This window comes from Dermacentor albipictus, chromosome 5, assembly GCF_038994185.2.
Source record: "Dermacentor albipictus isolate Rhodes 1998 colony chromosome 5, USDA_Dalb.pri_finalv2, whole genome shotgun sequence".
Classification (NCBI taxonomy): Eukaryota; Metazoa; Arthropoda; class Arachnida; order Ixodida; family Ixodidae; genus Dermacentor; species Dermacentor albipictus.
In genome coordinates, this window is record NC_091825.1 from 150,819,720 (window position 1) to 150,834,354 (window position 14,635).

Here is a 14,635-nt window from a genome sequence, read left to right on the forward strand (position 1 = left end):
AATTTAGCTGAATGGCACAGTGATAGTATGAGGATGTATGTATTGCATCTTTCGTGGATACACTAGCCATGACAAAAGCAAGCTTCTGCCGTGCAGATGCGCTTAAGCATCCAAGTCGCGCATCAACGCCAGGAGTAGGGCTGCATGCGTCACCTCGTCTAGGAGCTGCCGCAGGCGCTGAAGCTGAGCCTCCAGCTGCCGGTTGTGGTCCTCGAGAATGTGCATGCGGGCCTCGAGGCGCCCTTTGTGCTGCCTGAGCAGCTTGGCCTCGGCCAGCATTTCCTGGTCGCGAGTGCTGCTACCACTGGGGCTCAGGGCAGCTTCCTCTTCCAGCTGGCTGGGCGTTGGACTCAGCCCCACGCTCTGCATCTCCTGCAGCCGATCGTACTCTGCCTGCAGATGCCTGGAAAGTTATCAGAGATAGTGAAGAAAGCAGCATGGACTGTGACATCGTGAATACAACATGTACTGTCAACTTGCTCCATTTAAAGCTAATTCCATTCAATTAGGTTTAAATTCTCTTACAGCCTGAACACGTTGGGGGGTTCCACTTAGTTTGCTCTTAAAAAAAATTTAAAAAGAAAGCATGGTTACTTGTGCATGTGCTTAATCTGAACATTCACTGCTACACATCGACTAGCATTCCACAGCACTGGGTGGGTGACTGCTTTGCACTATTTCTCTAAAGGTGAGAGAATGTAGTGGAACGACCAAAAGCAAGAAAAAAAGTTTACGGGCCTTCTCTGCTAAGGCAAAGCATTGCTATTTTGTTGCAATTTATCACTCGCTGCTATGCATCACTCTTTGCTAGCTGCCCAAGCGCATGCCACCTTTTCCTCGCCTTCTTTTTCACATTCTGTATTTGAAATAAGCCACTTTGGCTCAATAAACAAGGGCAATGTCCCGCTATTCATTTCTTCCTGTTGTTCTCTTTCGAGAAATATGTTCCGTTCAAGCAGGCATCACAGTAAAAGATTAATGTAGCTTTAAATGACCAGAAAGCAATGATGAGTGCAAGCAGTGTTGCAGACCTGTTCTCCTCTTCGAGTTCCTCAATCATCAGCTCAAGCTCATCCCTTTGGTCAGCATCGATGGTTGCTATAACTTGAGCAGGGCTCCGTGGTTGAAGAAACAACGAAGAGTTGCACTGCACACAGAAACGAAACGCGAATACATGTAGCTTGAATGCAGAACTCTTTCAGTGAGAAGCAAGAAACCAACGAACACCACATGGTCAAGCACTTGTAGGATACCAGGAATAAAAGAAATGAAGAAAGTTACATAACATAAGATCCTTTTCTTGTAAACTGGTCATTGTACAAAGTCTCATGGAAACTGTCTTATGACAGCATTCAAAAATTGCGTCATAGCTCCTTTCGCATTACTTACACACAAAAAAAAAAGGTGATTTGTTGCTACTCTTAAATACAACCTTTTTAAAGTGAGATCATCAAAAAGAGCCTAGTTCCTGTTAGCATGAGACTGACCGAAGCTACATTTTTAAAGCCACAATATAGATCATGTAGGCCATTGAGTAGGCTAATGATGATAAAAGTCCACATGGTAGTTTATAGAGTAAACATGCATCCAGAAAGCTAGATTTTCCTGGTTACAAGATAGAGAGAAAGAAAAAAAAAAGTCTAGCTTACCACTGATGCTGGGAGCTCTCCACTCAAAGTATGACAATACTGTGCGATCAACTGATGTTCATCTTCGCTTCTAAAAAGAACAATTAGACAGACAAGGAACGCTAAGTGACTGTGCTGTATTTAAAAAGCAATGAAAACTAAATGTCATCTTGTTTCAAGCCGACAAAGATTTATTAGCAACTCGATATTGTGTATTCGGATAAAAAGCATGTAAGGGCACGTGTTTTGAAGCAAACAGGTGGAGCTGCCAAACCTCAAGTAATTTGTATCTATACCATGCAATGAATGAAGCAGTGCACACAAAGAACCCGGTCGCCATGGCATGTAAATAAACAAGTCACAATATGATACCGTATTTACTCGATTCTAAGCACCCACTTTTTTTCACGATCACAATGCCCAAAGTGAGGGGGGGGGTGCTCAGATTAAAAAAATCTAATATGACTCCCCTCCCCTTTCTCTTCCCAGTGATATCTCTACAAGATGGGCACGAGAAATAATATTTTATTTGGCAAACATTCAAAAGAAAGATACGTAGGTGCAGACAGTGCACCCACTGCTTTTATGGGTTCACAAGGCAATGTCAATGTCCGCACCCGATGAGCGCGAAACTTGCCGGGCACTGCCGAGTCCAGGCCCAAATGACAACAGAGTAATAGAGTTATCGGGGTCCCTTTCAGCTGGTTTCAGGAAGGGGCTTAGTTGTTGGCGTTCTGTGCCATCATTTGTCGTGTAGTGTTGGAACGTGGCAACGCAAGACGCGGCCACATAGATCGGCGCGCGGCGACGGGGAACCCCTGCCGCGCGCGCCGATCCAGGCAGCCGTGCACAAGAAGCCGGAGATCGCGCCATTAACGCGGCACCACCTTAGGACTCCGACCGATCTGGCTCAATGACAGAGTTAACAAACACGTTCGGCAGCCTTGGCTACATGCTCTTTCTCGCAAAAAAAGGGGTGCTTAGATTCGCACGCAAACTTTTTTTCACATTTTTTTTTAATAATGGGGGGTGCTAAGAATCTTTATTACTAATTAGGCAAATGAATGCTGCTTGAGAATAGAGATGTAAAGTACCTTTTTATATAGCTTACTTTTAATGCAGTATACAGTTAAAGCTCGGTCTAACGAAACCTGATTTTATGAGGTTCCCAATCTAACGAAGAAATTTACATCCCTTGGCAGGTACCCACAGGATTCAATGTTATCATCAACCCAAATTAAAGAAACAAACTTGGCTAAACTCTATTTAACGAAGTTTTTCCTGAAATAGATAAGCAAAAATAGCGGTGAGTTCTATAATTTTGACACAGATAGGTTCTTCTTTGAGCATGCACTCTGAAGCTATCGTGATAAAACATCTAGGCGCCATGGTCACATCCCTAGCTGTATTTTGACGAGGCTGCATGCTATGCCCATGCTAGGAACAGCCGACTCAACAACACCTCGGTAGGGGCGGCGGCGGTTGCTTTCATTATTTCATGGTTTACGACAGATGGCCGGATCAGCGGCAAATACAATGCCGCAGTAGCCTTTGCGTGTCGCTACTTTACCATTTTAGATTCCTTCCTCGATTTTACGAACTTCAGTAGGGCGGCAAGTTGGGATAGTTGGTGGAAATTCATCTTGTAATAGTACTGGGGTCACTGCGCTAAGACACAGACAACACAAGTAGAAAAGGACAGGAAGTGTGCAGACTCACAACTGAATTTTAATAGGTGTAAGATGGCATATGTATCGATATATATATATATATACAATGATCAATATGATGTCGTCATGCTGATAGGCCATCCAAGTATTACAAGATTTAAAAACTTCCAAATTTAACGAAATATTCAAGCGTTGTCATCACTCTGTTAAATCAAGTTTCAACTGTACATTTTATTTATACATAAAGCTACATTTATAGGTTTATTTTAAATAATTCTGAAACTTGGCATTAATAAGTTAACACGCTGTAATATACTTGACAGAGCTTAAGAGAAGTTGCTGCTCAGCTCAGGAAGCGTTGAAAATAATTTTTTGTAACAAACCATATGAAATAAACATTTTGCACTGCTTTTTCTTTATTTGAATACCCTATTCTAGTTTTCAGGCAGATAAAATGTGTTTGTAGGATCTACGGCATCGAAATATTAATGCGAGTTTTATGAGCCAACAATCACGAGCACTTACGAGTCGGGAGTAGAGTTACTCCTTGTCCTAAGTTCAGTGTCTGTATACCTGTAGAGTGAAAAGCGCAAGTAATGAGAACAAACTGTGCATACGAATAAGTGCAGCTGGATGATACAATGGGAGCCAGTCAGTCTCCTCGCAAAGCAGACTACACAGTTGCAAAATGCAAACCACCACTTATACAGTCAACCTAGGCACTCTTGAGACCCGTTGAATTCATTCCAAATTCATGCTATAGCTCTTGCACCATTGCTAGCACTGCATAAAAAATTACTCACGACACAGACTTAAATGCTGAAGCATCAAAAGATGTGTGATACGACTAATTTCCAACCTAAGAGGCAGGCACTGCAAAGGCTAGTAGGTACAAGTATGAAACCAAATTCGTTTTGAAAACAGATTAACTCAAAATATACATATTATGGTTCATTATCTATGCAGAGAAAACTGTGAAACAAGAAGTTAAAGATGGGTACAAAGTAAGTACAAAAGAAGAAAAATGAAATAAAATGAGATAATACGGAGTATCAGAAATCACCCTGCTGGTGATTCTGACGTGCCTGTTTGCGTACTGGTCAAGGCGAGAATGCATGTCCTGTGATGACAATGTGTGCTGTGGCGATGGTGCAGGACTCTCGAGGTCGTCCCCTTCCAGGACAGTCTGCACTGGCAAGTAGCCAACTCGAGGGTGCTTCTTGAAGTAGCGCTTGGACTTGAACTTGTTCTTCATGATCTTGGTGAAATCTCTCACGTCCTCTCCAGATGTTGTCTGGTGATGCAACAAAAGAGTATGTTTAGAGTAACAAGCATAGATAAAGTAATCGAGCAAACACAACATCTACTACGCATGTGCATCAGTATGTTTTTTTTTTAAGGCATCCGAACAGCTGGCTTTCATGCATGACTTCACTGTTTAGTGGCTGAGCTCTTTGCACTTTTAGTGGGAAAAATATTGTGGTGTACTTGCGGCATGGTTCTGAATCTAATGTAAGGTTCTTTTGGGGCTTATATTAGAAAAAAATGAAAGGAGGAAGATGCACTATTATACACATAAACAAGAGTTTTTCTTCATGTGTAGCAGTTCTCAGCAAACAAAACCCTACAAAATTAGGTTGTTTTCTTTTCACACAGTGTTAAAAAATGGTGACCTTTCACAGGATTAATAAGATTAGTAAGTTCTTAAGCTTGCAAAGTCTCAGTTCAGGTGCCTTAAGCTAAATAAAGTAAAGGTCAAGAAAGTGAAGAAAAGGTAAAATGAGAGGTAACTGCATACTGTCACCAGTATAACATTCCTTCCTAGCTTTTGGGTATACCTTCACATTTTGGCACGGCCATCTCTGTAGTTTTCCGTTTTCTTTCTTTTTTTTTCCAGACATCTCTATGCTATGTTGAAAAACCTTGTCTATCTGAAACCAACATATATGTACGAAGTGTGATGGCTAGTGTAGAAAAGTAGAAAAAGAAATTTTAAAAAATTCTGTGTTGAAATATTTACAGGTACTTTTAGCAAAAAGACTACTCAGTTGATTTCTGATGACGTGTGCTTGCATGAGGCAATAATCAAAGCATTTACCCAAAAGTCTCTTAACTGAATAAAGCACGGAAAGCATTCCCAATGCAGGGTGGCTCCTCAGACATAGGAACATCGGAACTCACTGTGGTGCAGTACTCCTGCATTGGATGGGTAACTTTGTGGTTCTTCGTTTTTCTTCCCGAAAAGAAGCAGCTTTGGCAGAGGTCCACATTGAAGCACTTGAGACACCGATACCTGGAACATTGGGCCTGCTCTGACTTTCGTGCTCACTGATAATATTAAAAAGTTTAAAGTATTTCTTGCTAGACACTTGAAAAATGGACACTAATGTGGCAGGGAGTGAACTACTGGATGTGACTATCAAAAAAATGCACAGCTCTAGCTTTGAGACATCCAATAGATTTAGGACATAAAAGAACAACACCCTGAGTTTTCAAAATGTTCTGAAAACTGCATGTTGGAAAAGTGTACAGCAGGGAAAAGCGTACAGCAGGGGAAAAGTGTACAACATTTGTCACTTGTGCTATGAGACCATGATCTTTCTATTGACCCTTTGAGGGTCACCCCCTTACATGTATGCTAGTTTATCCATGTATTCTGAATCATGAATGAAATTGCCCAGATTAAAGAATATTTGTTGCTTTATTGTTACATAAAATTTATTTGCTTGTTTTATATAGAAATAAGCCATCCTGAAGAATTTTAGCCTTCAATAAAAAGATGCGACTCTGGGAGGATGAATTTCTATAAAAAGACATGATGCTCAAAGAGTTAAAAAACAACCTATAATTTATTATGTTCATAATTTGGTATCAAGCCAATTGAAATTGTAAACATGGAAGTAGAAGAAAATGCTATGTTGGACAAAATAATGAATCATACAGCAGTAATAAAGTTGATCTATCTACAAGAAGAGCCTGCGAAGATACGTTGTATGCATGTGATGAATGTCTATCCTGAGACTACGAGGTTAGAGAAATAACAATTCAACCATAATCACAGTACACAATACCACCAGAATCATGGCGTATCAAATCAAAGTGAAGCCTGTTGAAAAAGATTGAGTAATTACTATTTGAAGATTCATGTGCAACAATCTCACTATATTTTTTTTTATTCAACAACACTGTGAACCTTTGCACAGGCCCAAAAAGGAAGTGGATTGTAACAATGCACATGAGCATAGAAATAACAGAAAAAAAGAAGGGAAAAATATGAAAAAGAGAACTGCCATACAACGCTGGCATTCTTTGTTTCCCGTGAATTGTGAAGCAATAACAAAATGTGCTCAGAACAATTACAATATGAGTTTTACGACATTATTGTAGTTATAAGGGTTCAATAAGATACCACTCTTCAGCTCATTGCAATATCTACATCTCGAATCATAAAGCAGCATACTACAATTACATGTGCACCAGTGTCCAAGCATTCAATCAACGCATTATCTTGCCAACTACGCGCTCAAATACTCTCATGTGCAACCAAAATATTGCTCCAAATTTGTGATAATTCTATTCACAGAATCTGATTCTATAATTTCCTTTGGCAATGCATTCCAAATTTCGTGTAGTTGTAGACTGGAACGGCCTTCCTTACAACATTGCTGCCATCACCAGTTCATCTGCATTTACGGAAGAAGTGTCAGCAATTCTCTCACCTTAACTAATATTGTTTTACATATTATTGTAATCCCACCCCTTATGTAATACCCCTGTGTGGGGCTTTTAAGGAAGGAAAGAAAATATGAATATCTGAAAGTGTCAGAGTGTGTGAGGTAATGCCTGATGTGTTTATCATGACAGGTTCTAACGGAGTGTCGATGCGGTGGCTGCATGTAATCTCGCTTATTTATGCTAATATTGTCATGACGTAGCATAAAAAGGAACTCCATGACAGCCACACGACGCCGACAAGCAAGGGTAGGCAGTGCTGCTTGGTTTCTAAGAGCACTTACGTTCTCCTGTTGAGAATACTTTGAGTATATAAATTAGAGTTTACTTTGAGTTACTCTATTTCTGCGTGAATCCTTTCTGGTACAGGTTCCACACTATGCTACCATATTGAAGAAATGGCATTACTAAAGTTTTATCGGCTGTTATTTTCATATAGGATGATGCTGCAGTTAATTTTCTTTACAAGAAACCAAGCATTCAGAAGGCCTTCGTGCATGTATTATCGATATGGGTACTCCATTTCAATGATCTTGTAAAGGTTACGCATAAATATTTTACTGTGTCAGTTTGTATTAAATCATTACCCATTAATCTATAATTGAACACAAATATTGTCTTTCTATAAGTTATCATCATATATTGTGTTTTCTTAACATTCATTTCCATTCCCCACGTGTCACACCAATGGGCTATATTGTTTAGTATAGTATTTAATCTAATCTGGTCATCGATTCCTTAAACGCATGTGTAAATTACTAAGTCATTGGTGAAGAACCAAAATTTTACTCCATTTTCTGTGCAACCAACGATGTCATTAACGTAAATGAGAAATAATAATGGTCCCAATACAGACCCCTGTGGCACCCCTGAATAAACTTCGAGTTGGTCAGAGTCATAATTATTTATGGCAACGTACTGAGTTCGGTTTGACAGATAGGCTGCTATCCATTCTACTATACTTTGTCCAATTCCAATTGGCCTTATTTTCTCTATTAGTTCACAGTGCACGGCATGATCACAAGCCTGTCAAAAGCAATAAAAATAGCATCAGATAGGAATTTGGAGTTAATTATTTATGCGAAGTGATGTGTTTACTCTAATAATTGTGTTATAGTTGACAAACCTTTTCTAAAACCGTGTTGCATAGGATATATATAGTACATTATTTTATTCTAAGTACATCATAAGGGCTTTACTTACTATGCGTTCCATTAATTTACAGCAGTAACTTGTTAGTGATATTGGTCTATATGTTTCCACATGTAATTTATTGCCTTCTTTATGAATGGGGATTACTTTGGCACATAACCAATACTTAAGAAGAGAGGCTGCACTCAGAGATGAGGAAAATATAATCGGCAAAAAGGGACGCATATTGTTTCAAAAATACATTAGATATATTATAGGGCCCCGGCTCGTTCTTGACTTCTGTTTGCAAAAGCAAGTTTAACATGCCTGACCGTTATCATAACTTCACTCATCCGGACATCAGCGATGGCAAAAATGGTTAAATATGTAAATTGTACTGGAGGTGCACTTACAGTTACAGTTCAACATTTACATTTAACACTGAAAAACACAAAGAAAGGCAGAACAAAACAGAGACAGGAAATATAGATGAAGAATTATACTAAAAATTTTCTAATTGTATATTGGCATAGCATGGTAGTAGTGCCCATGCATACGAATTTGCAATCACAACTGCAAACATTAAAAATTGATTGAATCCACTGCCTCTTTTCTGGGTTACGAAATGGAAATGCCAATTGGTAAGAAATAAAGCTAGTCACATTACCTGCCATATGTCTTGCATAATGCTATCATTTTTGCAAACCTGTGAAAGCAAACACAAGTTCTAGGCGAAAGTAAATGCCAGCCTGGCTCCCTTGTTTCCACAGACACTCTTTTTTCGCTTACCTAAACCCGACTATAGGGTACTGTTTGCAGCCATTGCATTTGGCTTGGTGTCGTGCTGTCTCGGCAGCAGCCAGACGATGAAGCACAGGAAGCCAGACCAAGCTCTGTGGTTCCTGCAGGAGCCAGTTCAAGAAATGTGATGCTTGGATCTCTCGCCGCCCAGCTGGTGCTGCCATTTCAAAACAGCTTCGGACACTTGGCTCAATGTTGGAGCCACCGAAAGCAGCAATCTCGCCAAGAAGCCTCGGAATTTGCACACAGTCATGAAGCAGGAGGCCCAGTTGTCGTTCGTCAGCACAGCCGTTACCATCCGCAATGAGCCGGAACAGGTCTGAAAAATGACATAGGCCCATGAAGACAGTGTTAGTTAATGGTGGAATATTCCTGGGAGAAAAGTGCCCTTGGTAACACTAAGGCATTTTGTCAACTAAAGCACTGTGCTAACTAACGTAATACAGAATGAAAGGATGCAGCTATAATTCAGCCAGAAAAGTACACACACTCTGGCAATTTTGAGTACAACATTTGCATTCCTTTCTCGTAACACCCAGACTCTTCTGTTTGTAATGTTGTGCACAGAACATACATAACAGTGATCTATAAAGCTACCTATTCATTGATTACTGCACTTACTGGTGGATATTAGTTAAATTGATTAGGTAGTCAAAATCAGGCCATGTCTAAAGTTTTCTTTCAAGCTTCTTAAGGAACCTGTAACTAAATTCTCCACAAAGATTAGTGCACAGTAAACAAATTGAGGACGAATATGTAACATGTAATATTGTGCACTGTGCCCACATTGAAGAACAAAAACCTCACAATGATGACAGTATTACAGAGTTCCCCATTACATTGGCAACCTATGGTTTATAAACCCTGAAAGTTACAATATATCTGCTTGAGCTAGTGCCTGAAGGTAGTGAAGTTAGAAGGGTACTCAACAATAAGCGAACAAGAATGAGAAAAAATCCCCTTGTTGAAATGCTCACACTGAATCGAGGCTTTCCTTGTTCACCCACTGCCGAGTGTCACTTAAGTACTGCCATTATTTGTGTGTCAACTAGTCAATTAAACCATCACAACTAAATAATAGATCAGGCATCACCAAGTCCTGCCAAGTTAACAGTGTCTAGAGTTTTTTGTTTTGTGACTATTTCTTAAGACTTTTCAACCCTTTAAATTTTTTACATCAGGGGACCAGCTGAATTATTTAGGCACATAGCATTACCAATTTGTTTTATCTTCCTTGGAGCACATATATATGCCAAATGCCAGTAATTTATGAGAATCAATGCAACAAACAATCACAATTAAGAACTGGCAACATTCGGACTTGCATGATGTTTAGCCAATACTTACATCTAAATTTGTCTTCGAGATTACCCCTGCACAGCAGGATAATCCCAACCTTGAATGACAAGATCCTTATGTACCCTGTTCTTGTAGCCCTGAAAGAAAGGGGGGAAAAGAAAAAAACAAATGTTTAGTTAATTGTTGCACAGATTCTGGCTTTCTCAATATCATTTCATGGTGTCACAAGTCAAATTATCTAGTCAGAATGTATAATTGAGAGATGACTGCTCATTCTTTCTTATTAAAGTTAATTTTCTGTGCAGTGGAAAGAGGAAATTTCAAAACACAGAAGAAAAACAGGACCAGAGTGCTTCATAGTTGCACTACTGATGAGCACTGCTAATCATGAAGGCGAGCAAGATCCCTGGTGATGCCATTTGCAACAACCTATCTGTGTCAAGCCATGCTCAGTAAGGACATGTCATAAGCAAGAAGCAAATTGTTGATGCTAACTAAACAAGTGATTTTCACCGTATTTAGAAGACCCTAACGACAGCAATGTCAAAGCATCACCTCTTTTACTGATCATAAGATGCAACTAACCAAAGACTAACTTGAAACATAAGCCTAGCAGATTGAAATATATAACATGCTTTTGGTATGTTACAGCACTGATACAATGTGTTTTTATGCTAAAAAGTTTAGATCTCTGACGAACTGCGAGCAAGCAAGCTGGCAGTCTGTTATGGTCTAAAGAATAAATCAAAATGGCAATTCTAGAGGGATCCAGCCTGCCTGAGCTCACGAAATCTTTTGCTCCTGATTGGAGAGTGATACTCTCTGAAGACAAATGTTGGTGCTCAAACCTCCAAATAATTACCATCTGGTTTTCGCTAGTATGCATCTGAGAGCAAAGGAGCAGCCTGGGACAAAATATCGGATATGGCTTATATACAAGGTAAAGGTGCACCAGTGGGTTCCTTGTCAAGTAAAATATGCCACCCATTGATATTCATTGGCATTTCCTCAGTGTGCAGAGGCCAAAAGGAAGGTTACTAATGAAAAGCAATAAGGAAATAAAAGATCTGCTTTAGGCAATGTCTATTATTATCATTCCAGTAGCATTGTGTGGTCCCCAACTTTTCTACTTGTTTCATTTTTTTTTTTCAGGGGATACTACTAACTCCAAATCACGAATGCATAAACAATCATTAAACTGCTTCAGTATTAAGCATGAGGCAAGTGAAATGCTAAAGAATAAATTATGAGGACCAGTGCTTGATTGATGCAACCAAAAGATAGTTGCGGATTACTTTTAAATGCACCATTGGACATCAGTGCGATTTAACAAGATGTAATCATCATTCACTCTTGGTAGCTGAGACAAATTTTCGATATCTTAATGACAATGCTAACACAGGAATTCCTTGTTTTACATGATTTTACAGTTGTTTAAGACATAGTGGATAGAATGGCACACTCGAGTGAAAGGAGTGACAAAGAAGCTCACGTGTCATAGAGGTTGAGCAGCCAGTTGAGACACAGATCAATGCACAGCGGCACCTTCACCAAATTGGAATGCTCCTGGGCCACACCTTCATAGATGGTTGCTAAGCAAGTGATCATCTCAGGCACACTGATCAGCTTGTCATTCTGAGCTCGCAGGCCATGCTGATCAAATGCATTGATAGCATTGTTCATAAAGGCTAGGTCCACTGGAATGAACAAATAGCGAGAACATGAAACCAAGCTTCGGATTCAACATTGAAACTACTAAAGCATATGATTCGGTCTGCAAAACACTTATAAAGTGAATTGAATAGTTAAACCTTAATACAACGAAGTAGGTAAAAGCGGCAATTTGCTTCGTTATATCGAAATTTCGTTGTATTGAACTTCGATCTTTTATGTAAACAAGTACAGTCGCCGATCTATTTTTGTTACACGGAAAGGGGCCACAGAGTTTTACTAATTATCGGGCTACCAAGAAAAGCAAATTTGAATGAGGAAACAATTCATTCTGATGAATTTGGGAGCCGGCGACGAACGATACGGTTTCATGCAACGCCGACGATATCTTCACATCGGCGGTGCACGAATTAAGCGAAGCCAGTCACGCTTCCGCGTGCACTTCGCTCCCGCGGCTAATAGCGTCTCCCGCACTGGGACGACGCTAACAGGAAAAGCGCCGGCAGCGGGGAGCGAATGCTTCGTCTGCCTCTCGCTCCAACGGGTAACCTAAACTCGAGATTACGCAGCCTCCAATACCGAACGCGCGGGAAGACAGCTTACATGATGCCAGACCGTCTCGGCACGCCCACTTTTTGCACACGCGGCAGATTACCTCTAGAGCAGGGCACGCGGTGCGTGCGTATGTGCTCAGCCCTGCTTACAGCCATGCGCAGCCACGGCCGGGACGCGAGCCAGAAGTCGAGACGCGCGCCAATTCACCTCCCACTCCGCCACCGAACCCCTCGCGTACGCTTGATCGCGTTACCGCGAGCTCGCTCTCCTCCCCCTCTCTCCCTTTATTCGCGCGAGACGGCGGCACTCGTGAAGCGACCATCTTTTTTAGTCCCACCTTCGCACAGTTTGACTCGCACCCTAAAGCACAAAGTGCGCAGGGCGCGATAAGATCATATCTCACTTGGGACTTTATGCGGAACATGATGCGGCTCCACTTCGGCAGTCGCTCTTGTCGCGCCGCGCGATTTAAGAGGTGCGTTTGCAAGTAGCCGCTTTTAATTCAATCATTCGACCATCTGCGTCCGCGGAAGCTTCCATTTATAGCCTCGGCATTCCTTTCCGGCGGAAGCGAAATTTCGTTATATTGAAATCGCATACAAACACACTTCGTTAAACTGAGGTTCTAAATACATGGTGTTCTATGAACAAAACGTTATGAAAAGTTAAATACCTCGTTATATCGTGAATTTCGTTATATTAAACTTCGTTAAATCAAAATTTAACTTACTTTCCTAGATTGACAGAATGTTGGCTTGGCCTAGGTTAGATTCTATACTGAAAACAGTGCAAAACATGCGACGACACTTGTCTTCTCACTCGCCCGTGCTTTTTGCTGCCTCTGGCAGGCAAGAATGCAATTTATGAAAGTAGCTGCTAGGTGAATAGCCATTACATTAAGGTTTAGTCATCTAGTTTTCGAAGTGCTTATAACAGTAACATGTAACTTTGTTTCCCCTGTTAGTCAAGTTAAAACAACACAAAGGCTTCACCTTGAAAAGGAACGCTTTCGTATGTGTGGTCTTTCACTAGGGACGTGAGACACTGTTGACAAATTACTCACAGCAAAGGTTTTTCTGTATGGTCCTGATCTTCATCGATGTTCTGTACGCAGAGTATCGCACATCATTATATTCAGCTGAAAAATAGAAAAGTTGCAATGAAAAATGTTCTCCATACTTCACTTATGCAAGGTTGCTTGTGCCCAGTATACGAGCAGCACACAACAATCCATGAACATTTCCCTTCCACTAGTTGTCCACTCATTAACATGTTTTACAATAAAAATATCGAAGCATTGCTTACCAAGCGAGTCCATTAGTTCTAACATACGAGGATGATCCCAATGCGTGGTTTCGGTAACATGGCTGAAAAAATTAACAAATGAGCAATTATTTTTTAGCATCTAATATCACAGTGTCAATAATACCCAGATTGAAACAGGCAAACTAAGTGATATGGCAAACTCAAAAGCAAAGCTCTTCTTACTTGATGTAGTAAGGCACTTTGTTTCCGGCTACAGCTCTTTCCCAAGGCTGCTCCACAGAGGCTAGGAAGAACAGAAGAATGCAGTTAGCAATAACCAACGTAATAGGGGACGTAATTTTTCTCTTGTGGCAGATACAGAATGGCCCAGATACAAAGGCCAGCCTATGAATGTTCAGGTTACTGCCCCTTAAGCAGCAGAGGGCAGAGTGAGTCAAGATAGAAGTTCTGTTCTGAAAGGGACATTAAAGAAAAATGGAAAGTTGAGCTAGATTGAAAGATTTGTTTTATGTATTGACAAATTCAGCATTTGTAACGAAAACAGAGCTCTTGTAAGCGACAAAATTACGAAAATGGAAAATCGGAGTGGCTCCACCTGTTATGGACCATGATATCTTTCATGTGACGTCAGCACTGGCTGATTCACAGAGCGGCTGTTACGTCCTGCCACTGCGAGTCGCATTTACTTCTCTGTTTACAACCGCTTAAGTGCCAGCACTGCCTCGCCTGCTCCGGCTGCCAAGACTCAAATGATCGTATAACCCAGTGTTTCTCAAACTGCGGGTCATGACCCACAAATTGGTAATGAACCTTTTTCTGGGGGGTCACAGAGGGTCCAACTATATGAACGTTTGCTCGCCGGAACAGAGATGAATTTTCAGT

General features: G+C 40.7%; 1 protein-coding gene across 13 annotated transcripts in view; it reads right to left on the bottom strand.

The window, feature by feature from the left end:
* Nucleotides 1-14,635, bottom strand: part of Dys (Dystrophin) — a 488,311-nt gene that overhangs the window by 7,870 nt on the left and 465,806 nt on the right. For 12 of the 13 annotated variants that reach the window (XM_065448316.2, XM_070539180.1, XM_065448320.2 and 9 more), the window contains 12 exons: nucleotides 13,976-14,036; nucleotides 13,793-13,854; nucleotides 13,551-13,625; nucleotides 11,754-11,958; nucleotides 10,310-10,398; nucleotides 8,951-9,281; nucleotides 5,480-5,591; nucleotides 4,384-4,592; nucleotides 3,824-3,871; nucleotides 1,650-1,719; nucleotides 1,032-1,147; nucleotides 154-403 (listed from right to left, as the gene is read on the bottom strand). In XM_065448316.2, coding sequence (XP_065304388.2) covers nucleotides 154-403; nucleotides 1,032-1,147; nucleotides 1,650-1,719; nucleotides 3,824-3,871; nucleotides 4,384-4,592; nucleotides 5,480-5,591; nucleotides 8,951-9,281; nucleotides 10,310-10,398; nucleotides 11,754-11,958; nucleotides 13,551-13,625; nucleotides 13,793-13,854; nucleotides 13,976-14,036 — 1,628 coding nt within the window. The remainder of the gene's footprint in view (nucleotides 1-153; nucleotides 404-1,031; nucleotides 1,148-1,649; nucleotides 1,720-3,823; nucleotides 3,872-4,383; nucleotides 4,593-5,479; nucleotides 5,592-8,950; nucleotides 9,282-10,309; nucleotides 10,399-11,753; nucleotides 11,959-13,550; nucleotides 13,626-13,792; nucleotides 13,855-13,975; nucleotides 14,037-14,635) is intronic. The other variant, XM_065448314.2, reaches the window with a different exon arrangement.